Consider the following 17,825-nt stretch of genomic DNA (forward strand, 5'->3'; position numbering starts at 1 on the left):
CTCTCAAACACGCAGCTCCTATACAACTGCTTTATTATCCGCATGCCCAGCTGATCCTGGGCCAAGCCAGGACAGCTAGACCCACTGACCCACAGAGTTCCAAAGCAATATTAAGTTAATTATAAAAATAATCTTCTACCTTCCCACCCCCTGCAGTCACCAGGGCCAGAGTGGAGAATAGAGGGAGTGATTCCATCTCTAGCTATTCTGGAAGGGGAATGAGTCAGGCCACCTGCAGAGTTAATGACTCCATATTCACAGGGTAGCCTTGTGCTACTTGGGGAGGCAGGAGAGGTGTTTTTCCAGCCTTAGAAATCCCAGTCCTCTCCTGAGGCTGGGGGCCCCTGACTCCTGGGTGACTGAGTGGTGAGTGAAGGAGGACCACTTGATGACCCAGCAGTGGGCTCCAGTGACCAAACTGTGCCCCCCTGGGCCTCAAGTTGAGGGGGACTTGAGGGGGATGGTGGCTGCGGGGGTGGGGCTGGAGGTGGAGTCTTTCGATGGTCCTCCAAATGAAGGGTCATAGCCGGCCTGGAGGCTGTGGAGAAGGGGCACTGCATACAGGTGTAGCGGCCTCTGGTGTGTTCCCACACGATTCGACTGGTAGAAGAATGACCTGGCATAGGAAGGAGAAAAGCCTTGAGCCGGTGATCCTGAGACTTCCTGACAAGAGAGAGCTTACACAATCTTAGACTTGCTTCTGGGTAAGTTTTAAGTAACTTGGGTCACTTTCTTCCTGAAGAAAGTTGAGCAATTTTGATTTCCCTCACCTCCCTCCCCCAAGTCTGAAGCAGCAACCTGTGCAATGAAGACCTAGATCTGTGGTTTCTGTCCCCTTCTCATTTTAAAGGGTCCAGTTCTCATTTCTCCCCAGCCTGTTACTTCACAGGGATGCCACTGACCTGTAGGTCCCTCGGAGCTCCCAGGGGGCCTCCGTGGACTATTGCTGGAACCTGCCAGAAGAGGAAATGTCAGGGGAGGTAATCCTGCAGTCTCACCTGCTACCAACTTTTCCCTCTGCTGTTTCCTACTTGGGGAGGAGACAAGCTAGTGACAATAAAGGGTGCCTGCTTAGACATAAGGGCTGGATTGGGGCTGGATCTGCTCACCCTGATTTTTTTTCCAGACAGCTGCATTACTGGTGGAGCTGGAGCCAGGGCCAGAACTAGGGAGAGCCTGGGCCTGAGTAGGCAGGAAGGGACGGAGGCGCTGGGGACCAGAGCCAGGGGCCAGCCCATAGGAGGAGGGACCGAGGTAGGGGAGGAAGGGTGCAGATACAGGGCCTGAGGCCTGGCTGGAGTATGAGGACAGGGCAGCAGAGCTGTAGAGTGAGGCCTCCAGGAGCGGGAATGGAGCCCTGGGACGAGGATCCGGGGCCAGGTTCAGTGGCGTGAGCAATGGGGCCTTGTCGGGGCCGGGGCCAGCTGGTCTCTGAACGTCCGGTAGCTCCTTCTCCAGGGCAGGGGGCAGGGGGGCTGGGGGTGGGGCCGGGCTGTGGGACTGGTCAGAGCAGACGTGTAGGTGCTTGAAGAGGGAGCGGTGAGTCCGGAAGCGGAGAAGGCAATTTTCACACCTGGAGTAGGGGGAGACAGAGGCTGGACTGAGGGGTGAGCAGGCCGAGTGAGCTAATGGTGTACAGAGTGGCAAAGGAGGGCTGGGAGTGAGCAGTGAGCTGGATGAGAAGGGGACAGGTCAACATGGAGAACCCAAGAGAAAACCAATGGGGGGAGGAGGGGAGAAGGACCTCAGGGGAAAGCAGGGGAAAGACCTCACTTGAAGTATCTGTTGGGCTTGTAGTGCAGTTTGGTGTGGGTCATCAGCTCCTGCATGCTGGGGAAGGTTTCTGAACAGCTTGGGGTTGAGCAGTGAAACCGTTTCCCTGCAGAGGAATAGGACCAGAGGAAATGACATTCAGGGAATCAGTTTATATTGTCCCAAGCTCCCAGTTGTAGAATGAGGGGCCTTGGAAAGGCATGCCATTCTTAAATAGATGAGGAGCCTGAGGACTGTAGGGTGTCTTGGCCAAGTTCACAAAGGTGGTCCCTGGAGCCGGGATTTGAATCCGCATCCTTGACTCCAAATCCTGCATTCTGACTTATTGCTCTTGGCTCTCCAGGTAGGTAGGCTTCTGAACCATTCCCACTGAAAGCCAAGACCAGGACTGACAGTGGAGAGGACTCCTGTGTCAGAACAAAAGTGTGGCTCTCCAGCAGAGAGGTGTCTAAGAAGGAAGGAAGTCCCGCCCTCTTCTCCCCTCTATCCCCAGACTTACCTTCCATGGACTGTGTGGGTTGCAAGTGACTGTGCAGGTGCTGAGCAAGTTCCCGAGGGTTGGGGAAAGCCAGGCGGCAACCATAGCTGGAGCAAGGGAACTGTCTCCCTAGGACACACAAAGCATCCCAGGGCCTGGTCACAATTCTCTTCAGCCACATCTCAACCTGAATTCTGCCAACCCACACTACTCCATTCATCCAAGGACCAAGCACCTACTATGTGCCAAGTTCTAGGCTAGAGAGGGCCGGGCCGGGAATATTAAATACATTTATGTTAAGCCTGCAGGTTTCCAAAGGATGCTGCATCCGTGAAGATCTGAGACCAGCCCTCAAGGAGCTGAGAGTCTAATAACATAAAGGGAGGGCTCCTGTCTACAGTGTGTAGCCTCAACAACCACTGAGGCAGTCCTGGTGGTGGTTTCTTTTTCTACAAGAGGAAACATATGGAGAAGGTGGAATGGCTCATACAAGGTCATGATAAACAGCAGAACCACGATTTGAACCCAGGACCTTTGCTGCCAATTGTCATCTCTCTTTTCATTTGCAAGGGTGGGGAAGAGAGCCCTTACAACAGCCGCCAACGGGCACAATTACTAAAGACTGCAAAAGCAAGGGTCTGTCTGAATGTGCACAGGAGAAGGGAGAACATTTTCTGGATGATCAAGGAAAACTGTCTTAAAGGATGAATAGGAGTCAGATAGATGGGAGGGTGTGTGAGGTATTCCAGGCTAAAAAGAGGCTGAGAGCAGAGAAGCAAAAGAAAGGATTTGGTGTTTATCGCTTGCCTATGTTGGCCAAGAGAAGGATATTGGTCCAGATGTTTAGATTTTACTGAAAGGTTTTGAGTGATGATGGGACAGGAGAGTAGGTGGAATAGAGAAAGGGTTCTCTTTATGTTGGGAAGATTAGTTGAAATAAATTGAGGGTGTATAACCTGGAAAAGAGAAGATTTCAGTAGGAAACGATTGCCTTTAAACTATCTGAAAGGCAAGAGACTTATTCTTTGCCTCAGAAAGAAGGTCTAGGCCCAATGGGGGTTTGTTTAAGAGGAGAGATTTGATGGCTTAACAATTGGAGATGCCTTGATAGGGAATGCTTTTTCACTGGGAACAGAATTTTCTACAATATCACAACCAGACCTTAGAAATAAATCCTTTTCACTGCTGTCCCTCCCTCCAACTCATTTTTCTCCAGAGAAAGAAACTAAGGCTCAGAGTGCAAAGTCACTTGTCCAAGGTATTCTTAGCAGGTCTGCAATTAGAACCCACACTTCCAAGTTCCCACCCAAGCCAGGGTTCCGGCCCAGCTGCACTTAGACTGAAGCTTAGACTAAGGCAAAAAGGCAAGTTAGGATATTCCAGGGAAGAGATAAGAAGGGCTTTTTCTTCGGGAGAAAGCAGTATGAATGGAAAGGATGGGCCTGCAAAAGAGGGAGGACAGAAGGAACCAGCAATTATCAGGTCTCAGGCCAGGAAGGTTGGGAATTCTGCTGAGATTTTAGAATGATGACCAGCTCTGAAGGGAAATGACCAAAGGTCCAATCTTGAAAGTAGTCTGAGGAGCCAGAGGAAGGAACAAACAGGAATACTGAGATTTGGAGTTAAAAAGGAGCTAAAAAGGCCATCTCATGCAGACTAAAAGCCCAGAGCCCCAGACCTCAAATGCAGAGATCTCAGTACAGTTCTTACTCTGGACTCTGATAATTCTCTATGCCAGGTATTTGGGTGTCTCTAAGGCTTGAGGAAAGAACAATGAAACTGGTGATGAAGAAGACAATTAGGAGAACAGAGAATAAATTTTTTTAAAAATAAGAGAATAGCAGAGGCAGATGCTCAAGTACATGAATTGTCTCACCATGTGATGGAATGTATCCTCCCTCTGCTCTTTCCCCCCTTCTCCCCTATCTGCTTTTAGGCCTCCCCACCAGACCTCCCTGTATATGCTATTGGCCCTCTCACTTGGTTCCTGTGCCTCACAGGCTGTACTTTCTCACCAGAAGAGGGGGGCCTGCGTTTCGGAAGACGTGGTTCCTCACTGGGGCTGCTGCTGACACCCCCTCCAGTGTTGCTTCTGCTGGAGTGTTTGCAGTCTGCAGAGTGAAAACAGGTTACTGTGGGCTGTCAATGTTTCTCACCCACTGTTTGCCCCCACTGAACCACAAGTCCTCTTCAGGAAGGCCCTGAGCCTGAGGAGTAAGAAGAAAACCCCTTTCCTAACTGCCAATCCATGATCCTCTTACTCACCTTCTGCTGAGAAGGCTGGAGACAGCTGCTCTTTTTCTGGTTTGGCTGCTGGGCTCTGACTAGGGCTGCCATAGATGTCCGAGTAGGGCAACGGTGCAGGACATGCCTGGACCCCAGGTCCCATCCCAGAACTCTCCTCCTGATGACAATGAACCAGATAGGGAGGGGGTCAGTCTTTGGCTTTTCACCTTTGAACGTCCATACTCTCACTTACCTCGTCCCTCACCCCAAGTTTTTGCTTCCCTCAGTCCCCTCCACAAGTCTTTTGTCCTTGGGCTACCCCAGTGGAGAAGGAATGCTGAGAAGGGGATTTTGGTTCAGAAATCCCATAGAGTTCCCCTATTTCCTTCACTTGCCTCAGGCTCCCTTCTCATTCTCCAGTCCCAAGCCTGGGCTGAGCTACCCACAGACTATCAGCAAGGGAACTGATGGTTAAGAGTCAGAAGTTAGCACAGAAGAGAAACTTAGGGACCATCAACTTCAATGCCCTCTTGACAGAAGGGGAACCTGGTAAGAATGTCCCAACAAGTCAGGCTAGAACTAGGGTCAGACTAGGTTGATTTTGAATCTACCTGCCCTTGGTGGTTACCTGTTGGGAAAGCTTTGCTATCACTGGGCAAATGGACCCTAATCCTCTTCCAGTAGTGGATTGGGGGCAAAAAAGCACAGGGGTCCCAGTGCCAGGCAGGAGGATTAAAATGGGAAGCTAATGGCAGAAAAGAATGGGAAGACAGAGGGAGGTTTGGGGAGACAATAGGCTCAGGGTGACCTGACCATATTCCATGGCTGCCAGGAATGGAGTTTGGAGGTAGTGCTGGATGACCAGGAGCCAAGAAATTTCAGACTGGGAGGTGGGGATAGGGATGGGAGGATAAGGCTGAAGTAAGGCAAGAAAAGTTAGTCCATTCCTGGGTTTGCTGTCAGAGACTGAGTTCAACCTAGTTTTGTCAACTTACTACCTGTAAGTGACCTTCGCTGGGTCACTTACCATCTCTGGCCATCAGTTTCATCCTCTCTATAAATACCAGGAGGGGCTGGATCAGACTAGATCAGATTTAAATATGAAAAAGATCTCAAATGGTCATAAAGTCCAACCCCTTCATTTTTCAGATGAGAAAACAAGAAGCAGAGAAGTCAATCTAGTCACACAACTGAGCGGTGGCTGAGTTGCATCAAATCCAGGTTCTCTGATGCTAAATGTAACATTGTTTCCAAACTCTAAAGTAGCAAGCTGCCTGCAAAACCCTTGAATGTAGCAGGAAGAGGATTACAATGTAATTGGGAAATAGTTCACAAAATAAAAATACAACATCATGTGAATTTGTGGTTTTCTAAGTCAATATGCTATTTGATTTTGAAACTACTGCCTTAGATCAAATGAGATGATAATTAGCACAGTATCTGGCACACAAGACTTAGTAAATGCTTATGCCTTTTCTTTCCCTTTCTAGCTCTAAATCTTAGAAATAGGATTGGAGGTAAGGACCAGGCCTAGATTGGGGCCCATTACCAATTATAGAAAAGGTGAGATAGATGAGAATAGGCACAGAAAAATCCTGAACCTCTACATTCTAGAAGAATATGGGTCAGAAGGAGGGGGAAGTTGGCTGGGGAAGAGTCCAGATGGTGGAAAAAAGACTGGGACAAGGCACAGCCTACAACTGGCAGAGGGAAATTTTGAAGCCCAGGAACACAAAGATGTAGGACTGGAAGAGAACTCAACAGGGGACCCAAGAGAGTAAACCCAAGTGACCTGCCTGAGGTCCCAGCTGGTGTTAAAGGTGGGCTGGGATCACCGATTTCTGACTCTAGAACCCGTGCTCTTTCTAGGCCGGGTCATCGACGGGCTAGGTCGGTCAGAGTGAGGTGGAGCCTAGTACAGACCTTGTAGGAAGGGGGCCAAGAAAAGAACCAAAATGTTTCTAAGGTTGAAATCTGGAAAGAAACGGTAGTTTCCACAATGTATAGAACAAAAGTAGAATCTGCATGGGCGGGGAACCTGAAACTGGCAGGCTTCGGAACGAGGAGAGGCCTAGAACAGATGTAGAATTTGGAACACTGAGGGGGTGGGGCCATGAAATTGACAAAACACATTGGAGGCAAGACCCAAGAAGTAGATGGAGTAGGGGCGGAGCCAAGGTCTTCGACTAAGACCCGGGGGGCGGGGTCAAGGATATTGACAAGAGTTCCTGAGAGGCGGGGCCCCCTGGTTTTGGCCTTAAATTTGCAAGGGTGAGGCCCAGAACGAAGGCGGAGTTTGGGCCCCTGGAGGCGGAACTAGGCACAGGCGGCACGACTCTACAGGGGCGGGACATGCAGCAAAGGCGGGATTTGGAACGTGATAGGGCAGGGCTTGGAACAAGGGAGGAGCTAAGAACGCAGGCAGAGGCGTGTCCCTGTCCCTGTTTCCTCAGCTGTCAGTCAGTCTGTCAGTCCCGCGCCCCGCCCTCTTCCCCCCTTCCCTCCGCGACGGCTCTTCTCCATCCCCTCCTCTTTTAGCCCCAGCCCCGGCCGCGGCCCCAGCGCGCGCTCACCATCCCTCCCCGTGTCCGCGCGCTGCCTTTGTTCTGCGGCTCCCGCTGCAGCTCCCCCCGCTGCGGGGACACGCTCACGTCGCCGCCATCTTGTGCCAAGGCTCGGCTCTCGCGAGAGCAGGCGCGGCCGCGCGGGGCCTGGAATGGGGGAGAGGGCTGGGCCGCCGAGCCCAGCGGAGTGGGAGGGGCGGGGCTTATGTGGATTAGAATAGAGGCGGGGGGGGGTAGTATGAGACCATCCTGCGACGCATGCGCCCTGTGACCAGGAAGCACTTCCGTGGTTCTCCGGCGCACGCACGGTCTGGCGTGGCGTGGGGACGGGCATGCCACCCTGTCCTAGTTTCCGGGGGATCACTAGGGGAGCTCCGCCCCCGTCTAGACCATGGCCTAGAGCTGTGGGAGGTGCTAAACGGGCCATCTGTCTCCACCCCCGCTGAAAATGGGAAAATCGAAATCTGAGCTAATAAAACCCAAAGCACGCGGGGAATAAACAAACATGGAAGCGTGATTTGCCGCTGCCGCCGACTCCCTCTGTGTTCTCTCTGATCACTGCATCCCCTTCCCTCTTTCCTCGTTTAGAAAATGGTGGCAAGTAGATAGAGCACCGGGCTGGAGGCAAGAAAGCCAGAGTTCAAATTCCTTACTTCCTGGGCAAGCTACTGACCCTCAGTCTGACTCAGTTTCCTCATCTGTAAAATGGGGATAATAGTTGTTGTAGGCTCGGATGAGATAACATTGTAGGGCGCTTTGCAAATGTTAAAGCAATACACAAATGCGCGCTGTCATTGTTATTACTCCAATCATTTGCTCTGAAAACTGGAATCAAGCAACAAGCTCACGGCACTGGACCACCCCTATATCTAGCTAGCAGCTAGCACTCCCCTATATCTGTTGAGTCATTTTAGTTGTGGGCCCATTTGGGGTTTTCTTAGCAAATATACTGGAATAGTTTGCTATTTCCTCCCCGGCTCCTCTTACAGATAGGGAAACTGAAGCAACAGGATGAAGTGGGCAAATCACTTCACCCTTTTGGCCTCGGTTTCCCTATCTGTAAAATAAGCCTAGTACCTAGTTAATAAATGTCTAAGGCTGGATTTGCCTCTAGGCTCAGCACTCTACTGAGTCTTCCGTTATTTTTCCCTTTAAAATGCAGATTCGAGGTCGGCACTCTAGACTTTTCCGAGGTTTTCTCCGGCTATTCCCTGAGGTTAGCACAGTGCTTGAAATGGAATAACCTGTTCACAAACGCTTTTTGATTCATTCACTTCTCCGTTCATACATTTTGCATTTCTGTCTCATTGCTAAAATCTCTCTCCTGTGGGTCATTTGGGGCAACAGTAGCTCACATGCATAACTTATGCTCCAAAACTCTTCCATTAGATTAGATACTACTTGATCCCCTGAGCATCTTCCAGACCAGAGTCAAATAGTTGTTGATTTGCTAAGGAACTAACGCTGCTGAGGGATGCAACTTTGATAAAGAGATGCAAATTTGATGAAAAAATACAAAGTAATTTAAGAAGGAGAAAGTACTCGATTAAAGGAGTGTAGGAAACTATGGCAGGAATAAGACTGGAGGGAAATCGAGGCATTTTTAAGCCTTGGGGGAGAAGGTAGTGTGCTCCAGGTAGCCGGGACAGTTCCAAGTCTTCCTTTGGGAAGAACAATGGGATATCTGGTGGTAACTTCCAAGGAGATCCAATATAAACAGGATTTGGCTATGAGCACATAGCCAACATTGTATGTGGTCTAAGGAGAGGGAAGAAAACTGATGTTTCTTATGAAAAATTCCAGGCAAACAACTTCAGATACCTTGGAAGTCCCAGCAACGCTCAGGGTTTCCTGTGAATTCTAGCTTTGAAATTCCCCTGCATTTCTCCATGACCCCACCTTCTTTCATTGGAGGTATTGATTGCTAGTACCTTAGAGGAGCCTCTCTATGCCTGGATTTCCCTCTCCTGAGTTTAAATAATGGAATCAGGCTAAGCTTCGCATTAAGTTTGAGGGTTTGTGAACATGTTTTTAGTGGGGGCATTAGTTTTACAAATGAGAAATAGTGTAAGGATCCATGGTGAATAGAAAAGAGAGATAAAACCACCACAGGAAAATTTGAGAAGGGTGAGAACATGATTAGCTGGGAGAATCAAGAAAAGATTCATAAATAAAACCTGGCATCTGAGCTACATCTAGAAGCAAGAGATGGATTTCAAAGGGCAAAAAATCTCTTTTTTTGAATATATTTCAGGTACTCAGATATTTCAAGCAAATGTATGGAAGAGGGAGATTATATTATGTTCAGGGACAACTGGTAGTCTGGATAAGTGGCTCATTAGATAGTATATTAGATTTAGAGTCAGGAAAATCTGCATTTGAATCTGATCTCAAACACTAACTCTGTGACTCTAAATAAGTCACTTACCTTCTGTCTGCCTCAGTTTCCTCATTAGTAAATTGGGGGTATCCCAAGACAGTTGTGATGATACATTGAAATATTTGTAAAGTGCTTTACAAACTCAAAGAGCTATATAAATGCTAGACATAATTATTATTTGATCCCAGGCTGATCATTTACCCTTTGATTGCCTCAGTTTCCTCATCTGTAAATTGGGGGCAATAATATTACCTACCTCCCAAGAGAGTTGTGAGGATGCACTGAGATAGTTGTAAAGTGCTTTGCAAACCTATAGCTATAAGTATTATCTGTTTGTTAGCTAGATTGTAGAGCTTGTAAAGGAGAGTAATGCAAAAAAGAATACACAAAGAGGATTCTTTGATTTTGTCAATTTATCAAAGGGGATTACCCCCCTTTGATTTTTGTCAAGTGCCATCCATTTTTCCATTCACATTGTCTCTCTTCCTAAATCCCAAGAAACACTTGATGAAGTGTTTGTCTTTGGTCTAAAAGAGATGACCAAATGACCATCCTTTTAAATAAACTGTTGGCCTAGTTAATAAAATGATTAAATTCTCCCTCAGCCCCAAAGAAAATATAGCATTAAGCTAGAGCCAAATGTGGAATTCCTTAAATGCCAAATTGAGTTTTTATTTTCATCAGCGATAGAGAGTTACAAGTTTTTGGAAAAAGGTGTATGGCTGAACCCAGTGTTTATTTTGGCCTTGTGTGAAGGACTGCCTGGGGTGAACAGGACAGAAGATTAGCAGCATATTCAGGAGCCTACTGAAGTAGGCCTGACAAGAAGTGATAATGAAAGGGACAGCACTAAGGTGGTGGCTGTTAGAATGAGGGGGAGGGGACCAGATGGGATTGATGTGTCATGGAAGCAGACTCTGTTAGTCTGGATAAGTGATAAGAGATGAGGGGAGAGAGTATAGGGAGAAAGAGAATCTAGGAGGACTCTGAGTTGGCCATCTTGGCTGATTCTCATTGTCCTGCCTCTTTTGGGTCTGCCATGTGGCTTCTGGTTTGTGATCATCTCCTGCCCTCTAATTTAGGGTACCTTCCCCCCACCCCTCACAACACTTGCTTGGATCTTAGCTCTTCCTTGTCTCAGCAGCCTCTCCCTTGGTTATCTCCTTGGTTTTCAGCTTCAATTATCTCCTCTCAGGAGACGACTCCCAAAGCACAAGTCTGATCTTGTCACCTCCTGCTGAGGAAGTAGCTCCTCATGGCCTCTAGGATCAAATACAAAACTCCTCTGATATTTAAAGCTTTTCACAATCTGGCTACAATCTAGCCTTCCAGACCAGTTTCATGTTACTCCTCCTCACAGTGCATTCCAGCCAAACTGGTTCCTCCTCTATATGACATAACATTCCATATCTGGCCTCTGTGTTTTTCACTCAGGCTGCTCCATCATTCTCCCCCATTCCCCCATCACCCATGCCTGGAATGCTCTCCCCTCCCAAGCCCTGCCTCTTGGAATCCCTAGCTCCCTTTGACTGAGCTCAAGTGCAGCCCTCCTACAGGAGATTCTTGCTGATTCCAGAAATTGTTAATATTCTCCCCTTAGACTTGTTATATATTCACTTTGTATATATTTTCTATTTATGTGTGTGCCTATTGTTAACTCCTTAACAGAATGAAACAGAGGTGAGCCTGTGTTGAAAATCATTCATTATTCTATGGGATGCCTTCCTCCCCCTCCCCACACATACGTTTTCCTCCCAATCAAGCTTGAAAGAGGAAACAACATCTGATTTTATGCTTGATCTCTCTCCTCTCACTCATTATTTAGGGCTCAGCCAGCTCTCTTTTGGACTTTCAGTGAACAGGGGAGAGGACAGTCTCCCTCCAACTCCAACCTCATCTTATTTCAGCAGCAGTCACAAAACTTACACACGTTTCATTCTATACATTTGTTTGCCTAGATAAGTCTGGGGCAAAATGACGGAATCCCAAGTCCTTGGTTTCTTCTGCTATTTTTCTTTCTTGAGTATAGGTGATTAAACTGAGATCCTGAGAGATCCTGGCACATAATAAGCACTTAATAATTGCTTGAGTAGGCAGTTAGCTGGTACAATAAATAGAGCACAGAGTCAGGAAGATCTGAGTTCAAATATAACTTCAGATACTTAGTGGTTATGTATTCTTAAGGACTGTCAACTGTAAAAGGGGCTTTAAATAGTATATTTCACAGGTTATTGTGATGATCAAATAACATAATATTCATACCTGGCCCATAGCAAGGACTATATAAATGGTGGCCCTTAGAATTAGTTTGTTTTTGCCTGCCTAATGAACTTGGTAGGTTCAGAGTTATTGAGAAGTCTATATGCTAGTTGATTAGAAATGGATGCTTCCCTACATCTTAGAGAAGATGACTGCTGTCAGGAAGATGAACCAGACCTAGCTGAGTGCCCAGGAGCCACGGATCATGACTGAGTTGTGTGAAACATCTAGGTATCAGAAATGAATAGAGCTCTGGGCTTGTATAGTCAGTTCCCATGTACTCTCAGATAATTATTAGCTTCATGACCCCGGGCAAGCCACAAACTGTTTGCCTCAGTTTTCCTAACTGTAGCAATGGTGATAGTAACAGCAACTATTTTTCAGGGTTGTTTTGAGGATCAAATGAGAAAACAATTATAATACTGTAATATGTGCTTGATACATATAGTAGGTGCTATCTAAATGCTTATTTCCCTTTCTCCACTTTTGTGTTTAGACTGTGTGAAAGAGGTGAAAGGGGAATCTCTTAATCAGTGCTACTAACCTCATAAGTTTTTATTGACTGGAATAATATAGTAATTAGTGGTGATGGGCTTCTTGCAAGTCCCTCCAATGATTTGTGTTTTCTGTATCTCCTAATGGACTCTTCTGAATGTTTTGTTATAAGTTACTATTGTGTGTTTTAAGCATTTTAATTATTAAATTTATTTATTTATATAATTCAACAAATAAGTTAATAAAATAATTAGATTACAATTTAACTATTTAAATATTATGGACTTTGGGGGGGTGTTAGTATATATATATTTTTTGGTGGTAGAAGAAATAAATAACTATCTTATATCAGATATCTATTACTTTGGACATTCATGTAACTTTTCCAGAAGGGATAGTTCATTAGCCCCACTGTTGGGGAGATCACTAGACAAACCAAAGCTTTGCTTTAAGTTGGTTTTTTAAAATACCAGGTGGGACTTGATAATGCACCCAAGAATACAAGAAAAGCCTGATCCTCTCTCTTTAGGGTTGGGCTCATCCAGTATTGAATTTACTTTCTTGTACTCAGAACCAAAGCACTTTAGTGTGAAAGAGGTAATGGCTTTGGCCATGCATAAATAATACCTATTACCTCTTGAGAACAAGGGATCTTTATTTATTTTTGTCTTTGTATTTCTAGTATGCTCCTTAACACAGTTCCTAGTACATAGCAGATGCTTAAAACAAATGTTTACTGAATTAAATCTATTTATCATCAGATGAGAATTTTTTCTGGCTTGGTTTTATTGCCATGATTTGCTTGAGATAGCAAGATACATCACTGACTAGAACCTGTAGAATTTAGATGAGACATCAGGTGATTATTTTATTGGTGATAAGAGAATTTCTGGCTCAGTTTTATTACCTCTATCTACTTAAGAAGAACACATTCAAAATAGAACCCATAATTGTTTTCCTTAATTCTCTCCCACTCCTAAGGACATCCTTCTCCTATCTCCTCAGATTTCAATGTAGGATTTCTTCATGACTCTTCACCATTTCATCTCCCTCAATTCCCCATTCAATCTGTTGTCAAAGATGGCCAATTTCACTGAAGTAACATTTCATGAATATTCCCCCTTCTCTCCTCTGACACTGGCTCCACTATGATGCAGGCTCTCCTTACCTCACACCTGAATTATTGCTATAGCCAACTGGTAGGTCTGCACACTTAAAGTCTCTCCCTATTCCAATCCATCCTCCATAGAGTCATTAATGTGATTTTCCTGAAGGGCAAGTCAATCTCACTTCATCACTTAGTAAACTTCAGTGGCTCCCTATTGACTCCAGGATAAAATACAACATTCGTTTTTGTAAGATTTTGAGTTCCAAATGTTTTTTTCTCCTTCTTCCTAACCCAAGACAGCAAGCAATCTGATGTAGTTTAGACATGTACATGTACAATCACTTTTTCTCTCAGTAATATATGTGGGGAGTTGAGAAGTGAGGATTTAACTCAGATTATTCTGCTGTTTCAGTCTTCTTTGATGATTCACATCATGTCCACTAACTGTGAGTGTTCCCAAGCCTCCATCCTGGGCTATCTTCTCTTCTTTTTCTATAGAAGAAGAGAATGTATAATATCTTATTTGGGGATCTCATCAACTCGTATGGGTTCAATTTTCATCTGTAAGTAGATGATATTCAGGTCTATCCAGTCCTAAACTCTCTTCTGTTCTATATTATTGTTCAATTGTTCAGCCATGTGCTATTCTTCATGGGCTTGTGGACCATATTGTCCATAGAGTTTTTTTTAGTAAAAACACTAGAGTAGTTTGCCATTTCCTTCTCCAATGGTTTAAGGTAAATGAAGATTAAGTGACTTGCCCAGGATCACATAGCTAGGGATTCTCTGTGAGCCTATTTGAACTGAGATCTCTCTGATTTCAGGTCCAGTGCTCTAACCACTAAACAACCTATTTGCCTTTTTAGGCATCTTGAACAGGATCTCCAAAACAGAACTTATTATCCTCCTTAAAAACCTTTTCCAAATTTCTGTTACTGGGTTCTTCATCTTCCCAATCAGCCTTATTTGAGTGTCATGCTCAACTCCTTCCTACCCTACATAATCAAGCAGCTGCCAAATCTTGTCATGTCAACCTTCCCCAGATCACTGGTATATATCCCCTTCTCTTTTCTGCAACCACCATCATCCTGATGCAAGGCTTCATCATCTTATATTTAGAACAATGCCATAGCTGTTTAATTGATCTTTCCATGTCAGTTCTCTTCTTTCCCCTTCGTTTAATACTCTACCCAGATGCCAAAGTAATCTTCCTAAAAAGCAGACCTGATCATGTTTACAAAATGCTTAGAAGACCTCACTGGTGAGAAGGTCTCTTTCCTCTCCTTGGCCTTGTCTTTTCTGAACAGGTGTAAGGCAGGGTAGACTAGCATGTGCTTTGTGTGGGCTGGCTATAAAGTCAGAACTCATCAAAAAGCTTATAATTCTCATTTGCCTCCAGAATCAAATACAAAGTCTTTTTTTTTTTTTTTTTTTTTTTTTTTTTTTGGCATTTAGAGACCTTTAGAATTTGTTCCCTATCTTTCCAGGCTTTGTGCACTTGATACTCCTCTTTCCATTCTATAATTCATCCACCCCAGTTCATTAGCTGTCTTCTGGGGAATGGCTGAATAAATTATGATATATGCATGTAATGAAATATTATTGTTCAGTAAGAAATTATCAAAAGGCTAGTTTCAGAAAATCCTGGGAAGACTTGCATGAACTGATGCTGAGTGAAGTAAGCAGAACCAAGAGAATATTGTGCACAGTAACATCAAGATCATCTGATGATCAACTATGATAGACTTAGCTCTTTGTTTTTTTCTCACTTAATAGTATTTTATTTTTACCAATAACATTCATTTTTGTCAGATTTTGAGTTTTATTTTTCTCCCTCTCTTCCTTCCTTTCATCCTCCCCAAGACAGTAAGCAATCTGATATAGGTTATATATGTACAATCATTTTAAACATGTTTGCATATTAGTCATGCTGGAAAGGTAAATCAGAACAAAAGGGGAAAACCATGAAAAAAAAAAACAACAACAAAAAGTGAAAATAGTATGTTTTGACATATTCAATTCAATATTGACATATTGACATATTCAATCAGTCTACATAGTTCTTTCTCTGGCTACAGATGGCCTTTTCCATTCCAAGTCTATTGAAATTGTCTTGAATCACTGTTATTGCTGAGAAGAGCTAAGCCTATCATAATTGATCATCAGATGATCTTGCTGTCATTATGTACAATGTTCTGCTCACTTCACTCAGCATCAGTTCATTCAAGTCTTTCCAGTTTTTTTTTTTTCTGAAACCAGCCTATTGGTCATTTCTTACAAAACAATAATATTTCATTACATTCATATGCCATAATTTATTCAGCCATTCCTCAACAGTTGGGCATCCATTCAATTTCCAGTTCCTTGCCACCAGAAAAAAGAGCTGTTATGAACATTTTTGCACATGTGAGTCCTTTCTTTTTTATGATCTGTTTGGGATACTAATGGAGTAGTTGCACTATTGGATCAAAGGGTATGCACAGCTTCATAATCTTTTGGACATAGTTCCAAATTGTTTTCCAGAATGACTGGATCAATTCACAACTCTACCAACAATGCATTAGTGTCCCAATTTTTCCACATTCCCTACATTTATCATTATCTTTTTGGTTATCATAGCCAATCTGATAGCTATGAGGTCAATACTGAGCATTTAGAGCATTTTCATATGACTATAAATGGCTTTAATTTCTTCATCTGAAAACTATCTATTCATATCCTTTAACTATCTGTTGGGGAATGACTTGTATTCTTAAAAATTTAACTTAGTTCTCTATAAATTTTTAAAATAAAGCCATTATGACAAACATTGGCTGTAAAATTTATTTTGCAGCGTTCTGCTTCCTTCTAATCTTGGTTGCATTTGGTTTTGTTTATGCAAAAACTTTATTTTAATAAAATCAGAATTTTCCATTTTGAATTTCATAATGTTTTCTATTTTTTGTTTGGTCATAAATTCTTCCCTTCTCCAAAGATCTAACTGGTGAACTCTCCCTTGCTCTCCTAAACTGTTTATAATATCATTCTTTATGTCTAAATTATAAACTCATTTCAAATTTATCTTGGCATAGGGTGGGAAATGTTGCTTTATGCCTAGATTCTGCCATACTCTTTTCCAGTTTCCTCAGAAAATTTTGTCAAATAGTGAATTGTTAGAGTCTTTGGATTTATCAAAAAATAGATTATTAGTTGTGTTTTGTGTATCGAACCTATTCCATTGATCCACTACCAAATAGTTTTGATGTCTGTCTCTTTATAATATAGTTTTTGGTTTAGTATAGCTAGGCTGCCTTCCTTTGCAATTTTTTTTTTCATTAATTCCCTTCTTATTCTTGACCTTTTGTTCTTCCAAATGAATTTTGTTATTGTTTTTTTCTAGATTTATAAAACAACTTTTTGACAGTTTAATTGGTATAGCATTGAATAAGTAGATTAATTTAGGTAGAATTTCAAAAGAAACATACATAAAAAGGGAAATAGGGGATGGAGGAGGGCGGGGGAAGGGGGGTGGGGGCGGGGAATCATGTTTTTTAAGGTTAAACTGTTTAATCCCTACATGTAAAGATAATACCTGTAACTCTTGAGAACTGTATCTTTTAGGCTAGTTAGAAGGGGTATACATAGACAAAAAGTGTGGATTTAAGTTGATGTTGATGTGATTGTATTAAAAAAAAAAAGACATTAGGGTGGGGAAAGGATTATACTTTCCTTTAAAAAGACATTAAGGGTGGGGAGAAGAGAAAAGTGGAAGTAAAATGGGGTAAATTAGATCACATGAAGAGGCACAAAAGACCTAATACAATAGAGGAAAATAAGGGAAAGGATGTGTATTGTCTGAAGCTTAATATCACCAGATTTGGCTCAAAGATGGAATAACATACACACTCAGTTGGATATATTGGAAAATAGTAGGGGAAAGAAAAGGCAGGGGCTAGGTAGAAGGAAGGGCAGAAGCAGTAGAGGAAAGGAGTAAGAGTAATAAGGTAGGGAAGATTGAGGGAGGGGACATCAGAAGTATCTGCCTTAGAAATTGATCATGTATTATGGTATAAAACCTCACAATCAGGTGTAGAAAGGCAGAAATATTAAATGAATTCTTTTCAGATCATGATGCAACAAAAATTACATGCACTAAAGAGCCATGGAAAGATAGACTAAAAACTAATTGGAAATTAAACAAGATAATCCTAAAGACAACAAATCATAGAAACAATAATTTCATTAAAGAGAATTACAATGAGACAACATATCAAAAATTATGGGATGCAACCAAAGCAGTTTTTAGGAGAAATTTTTTTTTTTATCTCTAAATGTTTACATGAATAAAATATAGAAAGAGGAAATCAATGAATCTGGCTTGCAACTAAGAAAGCTGAAAAAAAGAACAAATTAACCCCCCTCATTAAATACTAAATTCAAAATTCTGAAAATCAAAGAAAAAAATTAATAAAATGGGTATAAAACCATTGAACAATAAACAAAATTAAGATTCAATTTTGTGGGGAAAAAAACCCCACAACAAAATAGATAAACCTTTGGTTA

The 17,825-nt window shown here is 43.3% G+C and overlaps 1 protein-coding gene across 1 annotated transcript; it reads right to left on the reverse strand.

The window, feature by feature from the left end:
* Nucleotides 1-16: 16 nt before the first annotated feature.
* Nucleotides 17-7,363, reverse strand: ZNF414 (zinc finger protein 414). Its single transcript, XM_051972484.1, has 8 exons — nucleotides 7,051-7,363; nucleotides 4,517-4,655; nucleotides 4,267-4,362; nucleotides 2,273-2,380; nucleotides 1,774-1,879; nucleotides 1,110-1,573; nucleotides 903-953; nucleotides 17-616 (listed from the first exon to the last, which is right to left on the reverse strand). Exons 1-8 carry the CDS (start codon nucleotides 7,051-7,053, stop codon nucleotides 309-311), a joined length of 1,275 nt encoding a protein of 424 aa, XP_051828444.1. The 5' UTR covers nucleotides 7,054-7,363; the 3' UTR covers nucleotides 17-308.
* Between the last annotated feature and the right edge of the window lie 10,462 nt (nucleotides 7,364-17,825).

Source organism: Antechinus flavipes, chromosome 1 (assembly GCF_016432865.1).
Source record: "Antechinus flavipes isolate AdamAnt ecotype Samford, QLD, Australia chromosome 1, AdamAnt_v2, whole genome shotgun sequence".
Lineage (NCBI taxonomy): Eukaryota > Metazoa > Chordata > Mammalia > Dasyuromorphia > Dasyuridae > Antechinus > Antechinus flavipes.